We start from the raw sequence: 18,755 nt of genomic DNA on the forward strand, positions 1-18,755 counted from the left end.
TGTTGTAGCTGTGTAACAGTGACATATCCACATTTACCCCAACAAGCTCCATTGGACATCAACTTGCTTATGTCTGAATATTCACGACTGAACATAAATAAACAGGCAACACCAATGATTCAAGATGAAGAGCATAATTTCAGCCACAGACGCGGCGGCTCACGCCTTTTTCACTTCTTCTGCCTTTGCCGTGGTCGGCGCAAGCTCCAACCCCACCAAATTTGGCCACCAAGGTACCTCTTCTTCCCCTCCTTCCACAACGTAATCGACTAACACCGTTTTTGCCACCACCAGTCTATGCCTGGTACCTTGTCCACTCGCTGCCAGTGACGCCAATCAACCCTAGCAATAACAGCATCAGCGTGTCCGGTCGGTCCTTTGCGACAGTGCCGAGCGTCGCACAACTTGTCGACGCCGCACACACGGGCGTATCCATCATCACGCCGCCAGCCGTGACGCTCGATGTACTGCGTCAGGCACGAGCGGCGGGCGTGCGGGCTGTTTGGCTGCAGCCAGGCACATGGGACCAAGCAGTTGTGACGTATCTGGCTTCTGGAGACGGGGAGGGTGAATCGCCGTTTGACACGATCGTGGCGGGTGAGGGCGGCTGTGGACATGGCGGGTGGTGTGTGCTGGTAGATGGAGAAAAGGCACTGGGAGCGGCGGGAAAGCTATAAACAAAGAAGTATAAGCAGCCAATTTGAAACCTTGTGCTCTGTATACTAACACATAAAAAGTGAATATCACGTATGGGTAAATAGTTACAACACATACATCAACCACCCACTTACGAACAACCAATGTAAACCTCCGTTTCATAGCACAATCAGGTCTTGTAACTTGAGAAAAGAAACTTGTTTATATTTCACAGATGTACCCTTTTATAGCTGCTTACCATACTCTGCCGCCCAGATTCTGTCAAACTTTTCCTTATCCACGGCAAATTCACGGATGAAATCGCGCTCAAGATCATGTGTTCTGCGGCCCAGAAGCACCAAGCTGTGGAGCGGGGGGCCTAGTAGCTCGTCCATACCGCAAAGCTCCTCGAGCGTACCACAGACAAACTTTTCAGTCTTTCCACCGACGCGCGCGGCGCCAATGGCCAAGCTGTCCTTGGAGTAAGCACCGCCTTGACGGGTCTCCTCGACTTCGACCATTTGCTCGGCGCACTGGCCGACGGTCATGTAGCGCGGTGGCTCATAGATGAGGCGTCCGCGGGCCATGTTCTCCAGGCTCTGCTCCTTGACTTTGATGTCGACCAGGACGAGGGTGTGGAGGCCAATGTCGCGGTTCTCCTTGATACGGTCGTAGAACGAGGCCGGGCGCCAGTTGTCCGTGAAGAAGACCATGGACACGGTCTGGCCAAAGTTGTACAGCTGTAGGCCACAGGCGCCAATGCCAGACATGATGGAGGCGTTGGGAACGGTCGAAACGGGGATCTTGAGTTCACGTGCTCTCAAGACTAGGTCGGTGTGTGTGGTGGCACTGTGGCGGGAATGGATATGTCAGTAATCGGATCTATAAGCTCAATAACATGTAGCACAGTGGCTAAGAGAGGCATCCTAACCCAAAGGGATCACCGACAACAAGAAAAGCGATGTCGACGTCCTGGGACTGTCTGAGAATCTCGTCGCTGTTGGACTCGACCATTTCGCGGTCGGCCAGAATCACTTCACGACCATAGTACGTTTCCTTTTCAGAAGACATTAGCTTCAACATCAGGCCTCTGACTGAAGCGCCTTCATTCCACCACTTACGAGGGTTTCCTTGGGAACAAGCAAGATGCTGGTGTATGCCTCCAGGTAAACACGAGCCGCCTTCTTAACGACCTCAAGACCCTTGACGGTAATGTCAGTCTCGTCCGAGAGACCCAGGCCAACCAGATACAGCATCTTTGCGGTTATGTGTAGAAGAACAAAAGGAAAGTCAAGTTGCCAGCTTCTTGTTTTGTCTACATCAAAAGGTCTCCGTCACATCCAATCTAGATCAATGCTCGGCCATGCCATGTGCTTAAACTTTTGTCGCGGGGCGATTGCTTATCTTATCAGAGCCCCGCGGTCAAAGACCATGGCATCGGTCAGCTGTCCAGGCGCATTTGGCAGCTGGCTACAGCTGATAGTCCAGCAGTAGCAAAGTGACAAAAGCTTCAGCGCAACAAGTATTACAGAGCTCCAAGCAATTATCAAGTCACTGTCGCCAGGACACTATCGCAACTCGACCTTCAAGCTTTTCCTGTTCAGCTTTTCTCATCTACACGCGGCAGTTTTCGACATACATAAGGTCTCTACCACATCCGCATCCACGACAAGCCTCGATCTACGCACGCAGCGCCTTTCCACACGTCACGTCGCGCCTTCATAATGTCAAATCCAAAAAATGGCAGCGCGTATGGCACGCCTGCCGGCGACACAGACTTTCGCAAAAACTGGGATCTCGACGAATATGCCGAAAAGGCCAAAGTGCGCGAGGCGGCTGAGCGCGAGGAGGCCAAGGCGCGGTATGAGGCGAAGCTCGCTGGCAAGAAATACTACAAGGCGCCTACGGGCAATGAGACGCTGACAGAGGCGCGGCGCACAGTCCTTGACGTGTCAGCAATGGTGGGCAAGACGATGCTAGTGCCGGCGGGCGCCGGTGTGGGGAAAAAGGGCCGCGGCGCCGGCTTCTACTGCGAGGCCTGTGACCTGACCTTCAAGGACAACAAGAGTCTGGTGGACCACATGAACACGCCGCAGCACCTGATGAATACGGGCCAGACGTCCGAGGTCAAGCGGGCGACGGCCGAGGAGGTGCATGGCCGCATCCTCATGTGGGTGGAGAAAAAGGAGGCGCTGAAGAGGGAGCAGGCGCTGACGCTTGACTCGCGGCTAGCCATGCGGCAGGAGGAGCGCGAGAAGGAAGCTCTAGAGCGGCGGAAACGCAGGCACGACGAGGCGCAGCGCAAGAGAGCAAAGAAGACTGAGGAGGCGGCGACCAAGGTCGATTATGGAGAAGACGTCCGGATCGAGGGTGAGCACGACGAAGACGATATGATGGCGCAAATGGGTATCAGCGGGTTTGGGTCGTCCAAGAAATGAAGCAGTGGGATGCCAGCCAAGTAGAACAGCAGCCAAGCATACCCGCAGGCAGAAAAGCCGTAGCAGTTGTCTGTCTGCTTAGGCCAGTCGGTCGGGGCCTAGTTCAGTTGCCCAGCGTCGGCCAAGCGGGTGGAAGTAAAGCAGAGAGCCTCTCGACTGCTGGCAACGCCAACAGACTGACCTGCTGCTTCTGGCTCCAAATGGCAGCACTGATACAGCCTCCACACGCTTTCTTCCATGGGGTCTACTGCTATGTAGCCATGCCACATAATCGGACTGGAGGCACAACAGAGCCACCGACTTCCGGCCTGGATTTGCCTTTGCCAAAAAGCCAGGATGCAGCTCCAACCAGCCAATAGAATGTTTCTCTCTTTGTGTATCAATTCCGCGGCCAGCGCTCGGTAATAGTTAGTTAATGTCAACTCCGCCGCCCAGCGCCTAGCCCCTGTGGGAGCCCACTAATCAGGCCCGCTGAACCTGTCCTTCAGGGTAATAAACTCACTATGTAGCTAGCACCTGCATTATCAATCCACCGCTTTGGGCCACTGACCCCATGCAAAAATCAACCCCTCTCTCATGGCTTAATAACTATGCGATCATTGTTGCTACATAATTGTGCCGCCAAAGTGTTGACCAAACACTCCCTTGCAACCTCACACATCGATCGACCTTCTCACACTTTCCGCCTGTTTGTACTCGTGTACACATCGCATCTTTCCCTACAAGCCTTTTCAGACAACTAGCCCTACATTACTATCGCCGCACCGCCCCGAAACCTCGCCGCCTCCGCCCCCGTCTACTCCCCTCCGACCAGCCCCTGTCCACGAGCCGCCACCGCTGCTAGCCTCCCGGCTCGATTGACCATCAAGCAGGGCCATCGCCTTCCGACTTGCACAATGACCAGCTCCGAATCTGCCGCCGCCGGCGCGCTTCTCAGACGGCAGCTCAAGGAGATGCAACGCCAGACCGAGCTGCCTGGCATCTCTGTTGGCCTGGTCGACGACAACAACATTTTTGTCTGGGAGGTTATGCTCATGATCAACGATGACTGCAAGTACTATGGCGGTGAGTCTGGACCTCAATATCTATCCCCTTCTTTATCCTCGTGTTCTCTGTTTCACCACACACAACGGCTAACCACCTCTCCCTCCCCCGGCCCCCAGGAGGAAACTTCCGCGCCCATCTGACCTTCCCACCGTCGTACCCACTGATGCCGCCGCAGATGACCTTCCAGACGCCTATCCCCTTCCATCCCAACATCTACGAGGACGGCCGGCTGTGCATTTCCATCCTGCACCCGCCCGAGGAGGACCAGTACGGTTATGAGGCCGCCTCTGAACGCTGGTCGCCTGTGCAAACCCCCGAGACCATCCTGCTTAGCGTCGTCAGCCTCTTCCACAGCCCCAACGATGAATCTCCTGCCAACGTTGAGGCAGCGCGCATGCTCCGCGAGGAGCGCGATGGCAAACATCGCGACTACCGGAAGCGTTGCCGCAAGTGTGTTCGCGAGAGCTTGGGCGAGGAGTAGTAGTTGCGTTGACCCGAACGACAAGAAAAAGAAAAAAATAAGAACAAAAAAGGCCTTTGTTTGCTTCAGCTCCCTTTGTCATTCCATATGCTTGCTTTTTTACACATTGTGACTATCTGTCAATGTTGTTTCTGACCTATTTCCTCTATCCTTCTCCCTCCTATGTTGGGAGGTCATGTTTGTTGATGCAAAAAGATGAGAACTGGGCCAGCACGAGCGGCTCTGAGTTCGAGACGGCTTAGCAGATATGGTGAGATCTACGTTGCCGTGCTTTTTTTCTCTGGTCGCCCTATGCTTTCCTCCCATGTTGCTAACTGTCCAAGCAATATCTTTCCGTCCTCTTCCTGATGTTTAAACTTCTGTCACGATCGTGTATCTTACGAGCGTCTCTTTTGTGTACTTTTCGTACACCATAAATTGATAACTATACGAATCAAAAGTCACTTCAATCGTAGTTGATGACATGTGAAACTGGATGACGTCAGGCCATTCCATGCCTAGTCAGAATTACAGGTGTCCGGTAGCTTTATGCCAAGGACCCTGGAAGAGTAAACCAAACCACATGCATGCATATTAACTGGAGTCTATATCCACCCAGCCGAACCGTCACCCGGTCTTGGGCCTTTTTCTAGGTCACGATCCCCAAAGCTCTGCCCAGCACATTGTCCCACTGCTCGTCCCATCCCAAACTCCCATCCTCCACCGCGCCACTCTTCAACTTGGCCAGCTCGCCCGTCCCGCTCGGCCCCATCAGCCGCATGAGGATATCCGCCAGCTCAGTCGACGTCGTGAAGCCGCAGCCGTTGCGGCCCTCCTTTACCAGCTCGCTAAAGCTCTCGTAGGCCGAGTACGCCGCCACAGGGATGCCGGCACCAAACATGTCGACCACCTTCATCGGCAGGTCGACGCCCGACGACGACATGTGCAGGCAGATACCAAGGTCGGCGCACGAGAGCAGATGTGCGTAGTCCTCGATCGACAGCCACGCTGTCATGATGGTCACCTTGCCCAAGTGACCAGCTGCCGAAAGGTTGGAAATCAGCCGCTCAAACTCGGCTTTTTGCAGACCCTTGCCTGTCACGATCACGAGCAACTCCGTCAAGGGCTGAGCGGCAGCAAAGGCGACCAGTGCTTCGAGGAGCATACCAAAGTCCTCGTCGGGCGTCCACGAGGTGCTACTGACAACGAGCTTGGTGGTCCCGGCGACGATGCTCGAGGCATACGGCTTGGTAGTTGGGATGACAGACAAGAACTGCTGGCGTTGAGAAAGAGATTCAATGGGCTTAAAGGACGCGGCAGGCCGATCGTGCAAGGTGAGCACTGGTGACGAGATGCTGTATGGCGGGGCAGTTAGTTGACGCGCCATTGCATGCGTCACAGTGAGGTTCAGAGAACCGGTCAGACGACCCAGAATAGTTTCGTAGTGGCGGTAGAATATAACACCCGGGTTATTTTTGCTCCTGTTCAGAGCCATGATAGTATGTCCATAATTGTGCCAGTCAATGATGACTTTGCTCCCACGAAGCCAGGCCACAAGAAGCGTAATGTGGAATGTGGGAATTGAAGGGGGGTTCTACCGAGAGTATTAGTATGCGCGTGTGACATGGCGAAGACCACCCACCGCCCAGTTGCGATTTGGGATTCTGACATGCCTGAATGATGATCCATTTAGGAGCGACGGTCCGGTATGCCATGGCATTGTACAAGGCAAACGACCCATACAAGACGCGAATAGGAAGAACAAGCAGGCCAGTTTGCCAGGACAGCCATTCTGGTGTACGTCTCAGACTGAACAAATGCACATTTGGCTTCGCGACCAGGTCAGGATGCCGCGCAGTTTCTAAGGAGAGATGTTAGATTCGGGTGTCAAGTTTGAAGCATCTAATCCGTTGCCTACCTTTGTAGCCTATCAAGTCCACGTTGTATCCATGCTTCGCAAAACTGATGGCGTGGTACTGCATGCGCGGGCTCCGGCCAATGTCGCCCATGACGATCACCTGCACATGATCACCGCTTGCATCTTTGGCAGGCTTGTAGATGGCCGGCGCCGTGAGTTTGAACACGGCCAATAAGAACAGGGCAGACAAAACCCCAGTTCCAATCAGAAAATAGAAAACCGTCTGCACATTAGGGATCCAGACGTCGGCCAGCGCAGCAGCGGTCTCGGCCGCCGCAGGCTCTTGAAGCACCGCCTCAGGATCCATTTGCGCTTCCCTCTTTGCCCTATAGCAAGGCTGCCAAAGGAAGTAAGGGCGGAGAGGGGTTTGGAAGCTTGGGGTTGAAACACGGGAGATGAACAGAGACTCGTTGGTTCCGTAGTGTGCCGCTGACTTGTATGAAGCTTCGTGTGGCACCAGCTCCTCGGAGCCAAGCTTAAACTCGAATTGGACAGCTTGGACTTGGTGGGTGGCGGAGGGTTGCTACTAGGGTTATGATGCCCGCAGGACTTGTACAAGTACATGAGTACATAACTCGCACGGGACCAGTTGATGCTTGCAAACAAAGGCAAAGTGTCACAAAAGCTGCAGGTTTCAGTGGGGGCCAATCGCATGAGAGTAACCTTGATGGACAATTTCCAGAGATTAAAATGTCTTGTCTGGCTTATGTGAGAACTCTGCGTCGCTGACGGCGTTTTTCATGCGAAGAGTGCTTTGGCATATGCATAGGGTACTTTAGGGTTACACTGAGACAACGTATTTCAGGGACAGAGATGCGCATGTATGCACAGGCAGCCAGCCAGACAGCGCAGATACTTGATGCGTAAAATTATCCCTGCACTTGTGCAAGTTGTCGTTGCATGGTAAGAAAGTGTAGAGTCGCAGTGCTAACAGAGCGACGGATGGGTAATGTGATCTACAATCCTTGTCTGGTGACATCACAGCATGGACAAGGAACAACAAGCACAAGCACGAGCGAGAAAGATAAAGACGAAGCGAAGGAGGGGAAGTCGAGAGACCAGGAAAAGGAGAAGGCGGGTAAAGGGGGGCAAAGTATAAAGGCAAGACAACAGCCGTGAAGCTGGCTGCGACATGAGCTGGAGATTGTGATGGTGAGACTGTGAACCTGTTTCTTGTGTTGTTCTTTCTACTTGCCCACGCATTGCGTACCTTTATTATCACAACCCTGAGGACTGAGGGGACCACTAGCTGAGCCCTGAAGCCACCAACTCACGGCCTGCATCATCAGTGAGTATATGCCCTAATCTGCCTACTTGGAGTCTAGAGCACCGCTACGGCTGCCCGCTGAGCAGTGGCCCTGCTTGTTGCGCTGAAGCCTAGAAGCCTGACCCGCCGGCTGTCCTCTGCTCCGACCCCAGACCAGCTCTGCGTAAAGCTTGGACGGGGTTGCTGGTGCCTTTTTCCCCGTGTTGTGTGTGTTCTGCCGCGGTGTTGGCTTGCAGTTGGTTGTCTTTCGTTTTTTTTTTCCTTTGCGTCTTCAGCTCCCCTTGCGTCAGCTCTCCGTCTTCGCCCTTGTTTCACCTCTATTTTCAGAGGCCCCCAGCTAACAGCTTCATACGACACACAGAGCTAAGCAGCCAAGGTATTCGCCCGCTGCCCACAAAAGCCGCAGGTCTTCGCCTGACTGCTGCGCTGATTGGCTAGCGTCTGGTCGCTAAGACAAAGCCCGGATCACCCATCTTTAGTATACTTTTTCTTGGCTGGCTAGCTGCCGTGCCCTCCAGACGCCGTCCCCCAGCACCAGGGTACAAAAAAGATAGAAGGACAAGCATCCGCTGTTCTCTTTGCACTCTCGTCGGCATTGACCGCTAGGACAGAGAAGCTATATCGGAATTAATAGCAGACCAGAGGTTTGCTGCCGTCGGTAGTACTGTTCGCTTTTTCCCATATGCCAACGCTGATATAAAAAGCAACCGGAGAATATCAGACGGCTTATTATGGCCCACCACGAATCCTCCTCGTCGCCGCTACTGGCTCTGATTTCGCACCCGCCATTCCATGCGCACACCCACTCGCTCTCGAATTCACACAGTCACTCTCATTCCCGCCCTCGCTCGCTCTCACCCGCGCCCGCGCCCGCGCCTGTGCCCATGTCCTCGCGATCCGTTTCTGGGAGCCACAGCACAGGCTCGCAAAATTTCTCCATGTCTCCAAGTGCTTCTACTTCTACAAGTACGACCCCGTCGCCGCCCTACCGTTCAGTGTCTGCGTCGTTCTCTCCTCTGCACCAACATCGCCACCCTCATCACCAAAACGGCCCTCTCTTCCCTTTATACCCTAATTCTAATTCCTCCCACAACCCTCCCTCGCCGTCTCTTCCCCATCAGCGTCCTCTTCACGCCCGCTCTCCGCTCCGCCATCAACAGTCCACCGCGCCCGGGGCTGCCTATTCTCTCGACATCACCAAGTCTGCAGCCGCGCACTCTTCAGCTGCCCGCGTTGCTCACACGCGCCATCTGTCTCTCCACGAAAACTACAGTCGCCACAGCCACGGCTCATCTCCGGGCCCGCTTCTGCCGCAGTCGAACTCCGGATACAGTTACGGTCTTCCCTCGGTCAGCACCCTTTCATCACGGAAAATGGGCGTCCATTCGCACTCGCACTCGCAATTGATAGAAACTACGCCCATCACCATCGAGGACTTTTCCTCGTCATGCACCAGTGGCCAGCTCAGCCTGTCCACGTCAACATCGACTTTGAATACAATGAACACTTCAGATCACAAGCATCGTGGGCACGGGTCCGAGAAAATCAGCGGCGATCTTGTCGGCGATCATCATCACGATCATGATCACGGCCATGCGCACACTCACGACCACAGCCACTCGTGCTCCAGCGACCACAAGCACAGCCATGGCCACGGCCACGATCACCATAGCCATGGCCATGATCACCATCATGACCACGACCATGAGCACGATCAGAAACACTTTCACGCCCATAAACACTCCTCTACCGAAGAAAAGTCCAGGTTCACCAAATTCCTCATGCGCTACACCTCTTCATACCCCTTCCTCAATGCCATCATGATTGAAAAAGACTCTCGTCGCATTCTCTATTACATGCTGTAAGTTGCCTCAGACCCCTCTTCTGTTCCATGTCTCACATCGCCCCCATGCGCTCCCTTGCGTTGCCTCGGTTCTTTCCTTGGCATATATTTTCCATTCACTAACTCGTTTGCCCTCCCTCGCAGTCTAAACGTCTCCTTCATGATGGTCCAAGCCTTTTACGGCTACGTCACCGACTCCCTCGGCTTGCTAAGCGATACTGTCCACATGTTTTTTGACTGCATGGCCCTGCTAGTTGGCCTTGTTGCAAGTGTTCTGGGAAAGCGGCCTCCGAGCCAACGCTTCCCCTATGGTTTGGGCAAGATTGAGACCTTGAGTGGTTTTGCTAATGGTATTCTACTTGTGTAAGTCTAGCCCCGCCAGGACTCAAGCGACAAACCTCATGACTAATACATGACTCGGATTTAGGCTACTGAGCGTAGAAATAACCTTTGAGGCTTTTGAGCGCATCTGGGAAGGCTCAGAGACTAAGCGTCTGGGTGAGCTGCTAGCTGTCAGCGTCATGGGCATGGTGGTCAACCTTGTTGGCATGGCTGCTTTTGGCCACCACCACCACGGTCACGGCGGTCACGACCACGGCCACGAGGGCCACTCGCACGGTGGCGGCGGCTGCGGCGGCCATGACAACGAAAACATGCAAGGCATCTACTTGCATGTGCTGGCAGACACGCTTGGCAGCGCATCGGTGGTGGTGTCAACCCTGCTCACCTACTTTACCGGCCACAGCTTCTGGGACCAGCTGGCGTCCGTTTTCATCTCAGTTCTTATTCTCGGCTCGTCTAAGCCGCTCATCATGTCGGCCGCCCGCCGCTTGCTTCTCGGCATCCCCGACGGCATAGAGTACAATCTGCGCAACACGCTGTCCGGCATCGCCCAGCAGCGCGGCGTGCTCGCCTACTCGGTGCCCAAGTTCTGGATGGACGACCGCCTGGGCCGCGAGAACCGGTTGCTTGGCATCGTGCATGTTGTCGCTGCCAAGGGCGCATCGCTTGAGGATGTCCGCGACCGTGTCCAGGAGTACCTGGCCCAGCACAAGATGGACATTATCGTCCAGGTTGAGCGCGAGGGCGATGCCTCGTGCTGGTGCGATATTGGCCGCGCCACGTCGGGCCTTGCGCTGGCGAGCGCGTCTTCGATGTAGATGCGACGCCGGTGCTGGCTGAGCCGAGCTGTGTGCTTGTGTATGATCTCTTATGTATACGTCTGCATCCCTTGTTTTCCTTCATCCTTTTTTTCGGACTACGATTCTTGTACATTACATTGCGTTCGGCGTTTCTGGGCTATAACTATTCTTTTTTTCTCTCTCGTTACATAAACACTTGATAGTCCTGTCTTAATCTCACTCATGAACACATCAATCTTGACTATTTGACAACGGTATGACATCATACAAGAGGCATTATAACGGGATTTAATGGCGCTCATACAACCATAAGTAAAGCAAAGAGTGACTACTTTTAAGCTAAAATGAAGATGTCTCGGAGCTCCGAGGTATTTGCGCCACCGGGTAAAAGCACCTTCGTTGGTGGTAACGTTAGCTTTGTATTGAGCGTTTCAGTGGCCTCGGATGTAAGAATCTCTACTAAAAAGTCCTGAGGCCAACTGGAGGCAATGTATTGCACGTCAATGGGAGAGGCTTCAACCATGGCATTCAAATATTCTTGCTCATTGACCTACCAGCTCATTCCTAGAAACTATGTCAGTATTCAGGTACTTCAGGCCGAGATATGCTCTGCTCACACAGGCCCTCCTGCTAACAGTCCATAAGTCGATCTACATTTTCGTCAGTTAAATATGCCCATGCTCGCCCACACTACCCCGCGACTCTGGTGTCGCGCATCCTAAGTTATCATGGCGCAAACAGCCCCCGGGGGTCGTTGATTGACATTGGTTGCGGACCAGGCACTGCTGCGATTGCGTTCAGTAGCAAGTTTGACCGCATCATCGGCGTCGATCCAAGCGAAAGGATGATTTCACAGACATCCTCGCTATCCACGACCCATCCCCAAATGTCGTTTTGCGTGAGCCCAGCCGAGGACCTGAGCCTGTTCAATGACGCTGTTTTTGACATGGCCGTGGCCGGGCAGTCCGCGCACTGGTTCAGCAACGCCGCGGCGCTCAACGAGATCGCACGCATCGTGCGCAGAGGCGGGACGTTTGCATTTTGGGGCTACAACGACAACATTATTGTCAGCTACCCCGCCGCCACCGCCGTGTTCCACGACTTCCTGTACCGGCCCAACGGCGAAGTCGCGCCCGGCATGCACAGCATGGGCCGGTACTGGGAGCAGCCTGGACGAGGCATCCTTCGTGATTACCTGGAGCAGGTCGTGCTGCCGCAGGAGCACTGGAGCGAGGTTACGCGTGAAATCTACCGGCCTGACTTGGCGACATGCGAGGTGCGCCCGAGCGATGGTGAGCAGCACCAGGGCTTTTGGCTGCAGAAGCGCATGACGCTGGGAGAGTTCGAGGCGTATGTGCGCACGTATAGCGCGTTTTCTGCGTGGCGTGATTCAAACCCGCAGTTCGTAGGTCGGGCGGAGGGGGGTCGGGGAGACATCATTGACGTTATGATGGATAGAATGAGGGAGGTTACAGAGGCGTTCAACGTCGACAATTGGCGGGAAATCGAAGTCGATGCGGTGTGGGGCACAGTGCTGGTCATGGCCAAGAAGAAGTAGATGAGGATGATCGGCAGATGACAGCCGCTGACAGCTGGCAAATTCTGGTAGCGCCGTTGCTGTAGCAAAGGGCGGTGAGGAGCAATAGTGGAGCATAAACAACAGCCCCCAGAACCCCTGAGCCTTATTACGCTCGCAGAGAAGCAGAGAGGCAGAGAGGGGCAAGCCGTTGCCTTTCCAGACATGAAGCTCATTTCCGTCCAAGACAATAACCAGCAATAAACCCGGCGGTGCTGGCTAATGTATTGTAGCTTTAGTCCAAGGCAGGGTGTAGGCAGCAGGGAAAGCGCCTGTAACTTTCAAGCCGCTAGGCCTCTGCATGTCTGTTGTAGCACTTGCACATGTATTCTTAGGCCTGGACAGACCCAATAGACTGGCTGTTCCAAGCCCCTAGATGCTGTTCTAGCAGCATTATAAACAGACGGTCCTGCAACCTGGTTCCCACCTTGCCCACCAGGTGGTGTTTGTCATCTGTGGCTTGCTTTTTCTTCTTTCTTCTCCATTTTGCTGCGCATACACTTCTGTGTTCTACATCACCAGACTCTAATCTAACTCCTCAACCCTTCACACACATACACGCTTTGAAATCTATAAAATATGGTGAGTTCACGCTGTCTCTGCATTTTGTTCTCTAAACGAGAGTCTATCTGTGTAGGCGATTCTGGTTTGATGATGTTTCACGCTCAACACGCTCTCGAGGTTCTCTACTCTTTGCTCGCTGCCAGCTTCCATGCGCTGTCCCAGCCAATCTGCACGACCATGGGTTTATATTCATTGAATGCACCTTCACAACTCCTCCGATACTGCCTCGCTCCCGTTGACGCTGGCAGCCTATGCTTGTGCCTCGAAAACCCGCGATATGAAGATGATGGCCGAAGACGACTCGCGCGACTGTGGCTGGGCCTACAAGAAAACAGATGGTCGATACAAAAACAATCCCCCGATTTCATTGTTGATTTGTTTGTTGTCATAACTGGCTCGAAAAGCCTTCCTGAGAGGGACAAGACTAGTCCCTGAGCTTAGCGCTCCCTACTCCGGCTAGGACTTTCTCTTGTTTTGTACCTTGGTGGCTATGCTGGCATCTTTTTGTGCAATGAATGCCTCTCTAGCTTGCCATTGTGCGCTGAAAAGGCAAAGCTCGAGACCCCGCCACAAGAGTTTGGTTTTCGGATGGAAAATGAGGGCTCTATGTCTCTGGGGCGGAGTGGGCGGCGGTTGTGACATCGACACTTCATGAAGCCCTATGACCTTGAATGGTCATTTGCCAACGACTCGAACGCACGTATTGGAACTTAGCCTAGGGGCTCGAAAGTTGTGGTCAATGCAAAACTCCCCTGAGCATTCCGCCAGCCTAATAGCGCCAAATCGATCCCATGTACCAGTCTGGCCGAGAGCGGCGGAGGAGAGGTCCATAACCACGAGCAGAACCATCACTAAACCACCCACCAGTCTCGAGTTGACGAAAAAGAACAAAGATTTGTTCAGAATGGCTTCTAACAACCATGTCTAGGCTTCGACCAACTACAAGGAGGCTTTCTCGCTATTCGACAAGCGCGGCAACGGCCGTGTGGCCCTGGACAGCTTGGGTGATCTGCTACGTGCCTGTGGTCAGAACCCCACCTTGTCTGAGATTCGCGATCTGGAGAAGAGCGTCGGTAGCGATTGTAGGTTTTAGTTATAACGGACTGTGGTCCCTGTTCAAGGCTGCACTACTTCATTGGACCAACAACCCACTGACCCCCGAACCTCTTTATAAATAGTCGACTTCGAGACCTTCCAGCGCATCCTCAACCGCCCCGGTGGTTTCCGCGATCCCGGCGAGCCGGAAGAATACTGCAGAGGCTTCCAGGTTTTTGACAAGGATATGACTGGCTACATTGGTGTCGGCCAGCTCAAGTACATCCTGACCAACCTGGGTGAGAAGATGACAGATGACGAGGTAGATGAGCTGCTGAAAGCTGTCGACACATCATCGGGCCAGGTCAACTACACGGGTAAGCCTATTTTCTATTTGGGGGCGTCTTGGAAATGCAAGTATGCGGGCTCGATTACTAACACCTTGCGTCCAGATCTTGTCCGCACTATCCTGGCCAACTAAACAGGTTCGCTCATGATTGCACACGTCGCTTTGGTCTACAACAGGCCTGTCTGGATTTATCTCTGAGCCTATGCTCCAGAGACACGAACTGTTACGCTTTCTGCCACGTATTTTTGCTCTCCTTTTTTTATTCCCTCTATTTTTTGTTCCTGGCTTCACCATATCTTGCGTTCATGTATGTCTGTCTCTTCAGCATAAGGGGCGGGCCGATTTATGGGATATCCTCGTTTCTCTGGACCCTTGACTTTTTGCTCTTTTGATGGCGTTCTCCTGCAACATTGTCCTTTAGTTTCTCTAAACAATATATCTACAAACAGGGTAACTAGCTATAGTTATATGTCTATCCATGTACTTATTCGACCCGCCTATGACTTGTCCTGAACGGGATGGAATGGGAAGTGGTGGTTACACGCTTGTTTGTTTGTTTTGTATTTTTATAGTCCTGGGGCCCACGTGGTGGTTACACGCTTTTGCTTATACCCGGGAACCAGTGGAATCACATCAAATCACATCACATGTGGTCTTGGGTCCCTGTGCCTGGCTGGCTGTATGTAGATTTGTATCACATCGACCAGATGCCGGCTGGGGACAGGCATTTGAAACACCACGCTTCTCCATGGCGGTAGTGTGGGTGCGTGGGGAGGGGAGGTCAAGCGAGAGGAGAGAGCGTTGCATTGGGTCTGTCGTATGTAACATGTACCGACCTTTGGACAACAGCACAAAGGTCCATACATGTAATCTTAGCACCAGTAGTAGCAGCAGTGCGTCGGTTTCTTAAAGCGAAAATACTTGTAGTTAGATATGAATTCGTACATTTGCAACTGCGCTTACTTGCGTTAGCCAAAGCGCTACCATGGAGTGCATATGTATTTGACCGGGCCATCTTTGATACATAATACAGAGATAGATATGTACAGACATCCATAGATACGGCGAACTCGTACTAATCTCACCCGATTCTACACAGTCGACTAACCAAAAGTTAGTTATCACTATCAACCAGTGTGAACAGCTATCTAAGTAACTACCTAAGTATGCAATGCAAGTAGTTATCGTGTGTAGTTAGTTACAACAAACAGCACGGAAAGTAGTTGCCGCTGCCGCTGTCTCCTTGCCCCGCCCCACCAGCCCTTTCTGCTCAAGGCGGGCGGCCTGAGGCACCCGAATTTGCTTTCTTCATGCGCCCTGTTGACTTGGTTACTTTGCTGTGCTTTTCTGTAGAGCTCCCTAAAGCAAAGCTTCCCTGTCCTGGCCATCCTTGTCTGCAACATAATAACCCACCACAACCGCCACCAACCTCAACATATCCAAACCCGAACCGAGACCAAGTCGACATAGCCATAAAACGAATTAACTACATAGCTACATCCCCAGGTTCTCATTCGACTGCAACGAATCCCGATCCACGCTTCCAATACACACAAGTATATAACACCGTTACATCACCGCTCTTTACGCTGGCGCCCAACAAACCCCAACCGTTTCGCCTCCCCTCCCTTTTCCCTCGCTTCTCCTCCACCAAGAGCCGGCTCGTCCTCAGAGCTGCTCTTTTTTTCCTGTTCGTCGCCATTCTCACCACCGTGGCTGCCCCACGAGCTTTTAGTCGCCTGAGCAGTGTGCTGGGCCAACTGCAACTGAGCAGAATCTCAGTCCCCCGAGTCCGTCCGTACTCTTCCTTTCCGGCCTTTTCCAAGATGATTCCTCCGCAGCATCAGAACCCGCCCCAGGCTCCGCCGCTGTTTACCGGCACCAAGGAGTCCATTGTCTCTGATGCCGAGGCCATGTGCACCACCACTCGCGGCCTGCTGGATAAGATTGTGTCTGAAGTGACGCTGGATTCCGCCACCTTCAACAACACCATTGTGCCTCAAATCCACGACGAGAACAAGTCGTCTAACGGTCACATTTTGGGCTTCTACCAGTACGTCTCGGCCAACGCCGAGCTGCGCTCTGCCTCAACCGATGCCGAGGCCCTGCTGGATGACTTTGCTATCGAGATGGGCATGCGCGAGGATGTCTTCAAGCTCGTTGACGCCATCTACTCCCGCCGTGAGAAGGAGAATCTAGACCCCGAGAGTCTGCGTTTTGTTGAAAAGGAGCGCAAGGCCTACATCAAGAACGGTCTCTCGCTGCCTGTCGGCCCTGCGCGCGACCGCTTCAAGGAGATCAAGAAACGCCTCAGCACCCTGGGCATTGAGTTCAACAAGAGACTGACCGAGGAAAACGGCGGTATCTGGTTTACACTCGCTGAGTTGGACGGAGTCCCCAAGAATGTCGTTGACAGCCTGGAGAAGGGAACCGGCGAGAACGAGGGCAAGCTCAAGCTCACCTTCAAGTACACCGATATTTTCCCTGCCCTTAAATTTGCTACCAACCCCGATACTCGCCGTCGCATCTTTGTTTCCAACGAGAACAAGGTATGAATCAAGCTTGACTACGATACCTGTCAAAGTTGGGATGTGAATCGCTAACCTACTTACAGTGCAATGACAACGTTGCCCTATTCAAAGAGACTATTTCCTTGCGCGACGAAGCTGCCCGCCTGCTAGGCTACCCCGACCACGCTACCCTAGTCATCGAGGACAAGATGACCAAGACCCCCAAGACTGTTCACGAGTTCCTTGGCGACCTGCGGTCACGTCTGGCTGACGGAGGAAAGAAGGAGATTGATCACTTGCTCGAGCTCAAGAAGCAAGACACCGAGTCTCGCGGTCTCGAGTTTGACAACAAGTACTTCCTGTGGGACCACCGTTACTACGACCGTCTGATGATCGAAAAGGAGTACAGCATCGATGAGAACTTGATTGCCGAGTACTTTCCCCTGCAGAGCACTATTGCTGGTATGCTCAAGATCTTTGAGGAGCTCATGGGCTTCTCCTTCCACGAGCTGGACTCTGCTGAGCGCAGTCGCCTCAGTCCTACTGGCGACGGAAAGGATATTGCGTGGCACGAGGATGTGATTATCTTCAGTGTCTGGAACGATGCTAGCGAAGGCAACGGATTCGTTGGTTACCTGTACCTGGATCTTCACCCCCGCCCTGGCAAGTATGGTCATGCTGCCAACTTCAATCTGCAGTCTGGCTTTGTCAAGGAGGACGGCTCGCGCCAGTACCCCGCCACTGCTCTGGTGTGCAACTTCAGCAAGCCTACTGCCACCCGCCCATCGCTTCTCAAGCATGACGAGGTTGTTACCCTGTTCCACGAGCTAGGCCATGGCATTCACGATCTTGCAGGACGTGTCAAGTACAGCCGCTTTCACGGAACCAACACTGTGGGCGACTTTGTTGAGGCGCCTTCGCAGATGCTGGAGAACTGGTGCTGGACACCTGAGGTGCTCAAGCGTCTGTCCAAGCATGTCGAAACTGGCGAGCCCATTCCCGAAGATTTGATCAAGAAGCTGATTTCTACCAAGCACGTCAACGGTGCTCTGGCCAACCTTCGCCAGCTGCACTTTGGTATCTTCGACATGACGGTCCACACCCCCAAGACTCATGCCGATGTTGAGAAGCTGGACACGTCCAAGACCTACAATGATCTGCGTGCGGATATTTGCCATCTTCTGGGTCCCGATTCCTTGAATGAAATGAGGTATGGCTCTAACCCTGTGATATTTGAAAATACTACGAGTGAAATTTTGCTAACATAGAAATGAAGTGGCAACTGGGGCCATGGTGAGGCCACCTTTGGTCATCTCATGGGAGGCTATGACGCCGGCTACTACGGCTACCTCTCATCGCAGGTGTACTCCACCGACATGTTCTACTCGGTGTTCAAGAGCAACCCTATGGACGCCAAGGAAGGCCGCCGTTACCGCCACACGGTGTTGGAGAAGGGTGGTAGCCAGGATGAGATGAAGACTCTGGAGGAGTTCCTAGGCCGCAAGCCCAACTCCGAGGCGTTTTACCACGAGTTGGGAATTCCCTCGGCATAGAGGCGCAATGGTAGCAGTCCACTGCAACGCATATCCTAAGAAATCAAAGCATCTATAACTCATGTGCAACTATACAGGAAACCCAATCCGTGGTGTGGTCGATGTCTGTCTTAAATTGTGTATGCAGTAGTTAGTTATTTAATTGCTTTGGAGGGCGGTGAGAAGAAAGTAAACAAAACGCGACCCAACAAACCAATCAAAAGGAAGCCCCACAAAACAAACGAGGGCATGTGCTCTGGAACAAACACCAACACCAACAACGTTTGTCTTTGTCTTTGTTCTCAAGGGCAATCCACCAAAAACGAATCAAGACGAATGTCGCCATGACTGACAGCATTCTGTGACAATTACAGGCTGTGCAGTGTATCTATTTGTATTTTTTTTCCTTGTTGTCGTTCTGGCAATAGCCCTGCTTCC

At 53.1% G+C, this 18,755-nt stretch overlaps 9 protein-coding genes across 9 annotated transcripts; 7 read left to right on the forward strand and 2 right to left on the reverse strand.

Annotated features, from left to right (window-relative positions):
* Positions 1-124: 124 nt before the first annotated feature.
* Positions 125-677, forward strand: BROUX77_005289 (uncharacterized protein; the record flags this gene model as incomplete). The annotated part of the gene is made up of 2 exons (XM_073750146.1): positions 125-233; positions 295-677. 2 exons carry the CDS (start codon positions 125-127, stop codon positions 675-677), a joined length of 492 nt encoding a protein of 163 aa, XP_073604175.1.
* Positions 678-881: 204 nt separating this feature from the next.
* BROUX77_005290 (uncharacterized protein) lies at positions 882-1,892 on the reverse strand (the record flags this gene model as incomplete). Its single annotated transcript, XM_073750147.1, has 3 exons — positions 882-1,485; positions 1,568-1,692; positions 1,758-1,892. The coding sequence occupies 3 exons, from the start codon at positions 1,890-1,892 to the stop codon at positions 882-884; spliced, it is 864 nt and encodes a 287-aa protein (XP_073604176.1).
* Positions 1,893-2,360: 468 nt separating this feature from the next.
* Positions 2,361-3,074, forward strand: BROUX77_005291 (uncharacterized protein; the record flags this gene model as incomplete). Its single annotated transcript, XM_073750148.1, has 1 exon — positions 2,361-3,074. One exon carries the CDS (start codon positions 2,361-2,363, stop codon positions 3,072-3,074), a length of 714 nt encoding a protein of 237 aa, XP_073604177.1.
* An 896-nt stretch (positions 3,075-3,970) lies between these two features.
* On the forward strand, positions 3,971-4,602 carry BROUX77_005292 (uncharacterized protein; the record flags this gene model as incomplete). Its single annotated transcript, XM_073750149.1, has 2 exons — positions 3,971-4,139; positions 4,238-4,602. The coding sequence occupies 2 exons, from the start codon at positions 3,971-3,973 to the stop codon at positions 4,600-4,602; spliced, it is 534 nt and encodes a 177-aa protein (XP_073604178.1).
* A 628-nt stretch (positions 4,603-5,230) lies between these two features.
* On the reverse strand, positions 5,231-6,806 carry BROUX77_005293 (uncharacterized protein; the record flags this gene model as incomplete). The annotated part of the gene is made up of 3 exons (XM_073750150.1): positions 5,231-6,175; positions 6,255-6,442; positions 6,500-6,806. 3 exons carry the CDS (start codon positions 6,804-6,806, stop codon positions 5,231-5,233), a joined length of 1,440 nt encoding a protein of 479 aa, XP_073604179.1.
* Positions 6,807-8,497: 1,691 nt separating this feature from the next.
* On the forward strand, positions 8,498-10,769 carry BROUX77_005294 (uncharacterized protein; the record flags this gene model as incomplete). The annotated part of the gene is made up of 3 exons (XM_073750151.1): positions 8,498-9,627; positions 9,754-9,972; positions 10,037-10,769. The coding sequence occupies 3 exons, from the start codon at positions 8,498-8,500 to the stop codon at positions 10,767-10,769; spliced, it is 2,082 nt and encodes a 693-aa protein (XP_073604180.1).
* A 555-nt stretch (positions 10,770-11,324) lies between these two features.
* Positions 11,325-12,309, forward strand: BROUX77_005295 (uncharacterized protein; the record flags this gene model as incomplete). The annotated part of the gene is made up of 2 exons (XM_073750152.1): positions 11,325-11,338; positions 11,397-12,309. The coding sequence occupies 2 exons, from the start codon at positions 11,325-11,327 to the stop codon at positions 12,307-12,309; spliced, it is 927 nt and encodes a 308-aa protein (XP_073604181.1).
* A 597-nt stretch (positions 12,310-12,906) lies between these two features.
* Positions 12,907-14,407, forward strand: BROUX77_005296 (uncharacterized protein; the record flags this gene model as incomplete). The annotated part of the gene is made up of 4 exons (XM_073750153.1): positions 12,907-12,909; positions 13,820-13,973; positions 14,070-14,303; positions 14,379-14,407. 4 exons carry the CDS (start codon positions 12,907-12,909, stop codon positions 14,405-14,407), a joined length of 420 nt encoding a protein of 139 aa, XP_073604182.1.
* Positions 14,408-16,101: 1,694 nt separating this feature from the next.
* BROUX77_005297 (uncharacterized protein) lies at positions 16,102-18,338 on the forward strand (the record flags this gene model as incomplete). The annotated part of the gene is made up of 3 exons (XM_073750156.1): positions 16,102-16,824; positions 16,890-17,995; positions 18,062-18,338. 3 exons carry the CDS (start codon positions 16,102-16,104, stop codon positions 18,336-18,338), a joined length of 2,106 nt encoding a protein of 701 aa, XP_073604183.1.
* Between the last annotated feature and the right edge of the window lie 417 nt (positions 18,339-18,755).

The sequence above is a fragment of the Berkeleyomyces rouxiae genome (genome assembly GCF_048999995.1).
Source record: "Berkeleyomyces rouxiae strain 22BRR77 chromosome Unknown BrBRR77_ptg000005l, whole genome shotgun sequence".
Classification (NCBI taxonomy): domain Eukaryota; kingdom Fungi; phylum Ascomycota; class Sordariomycetes; order Microascales; family Ceratocystidaceae; genus Berkeleyomyces; species Berkeleyomyces rouxiae.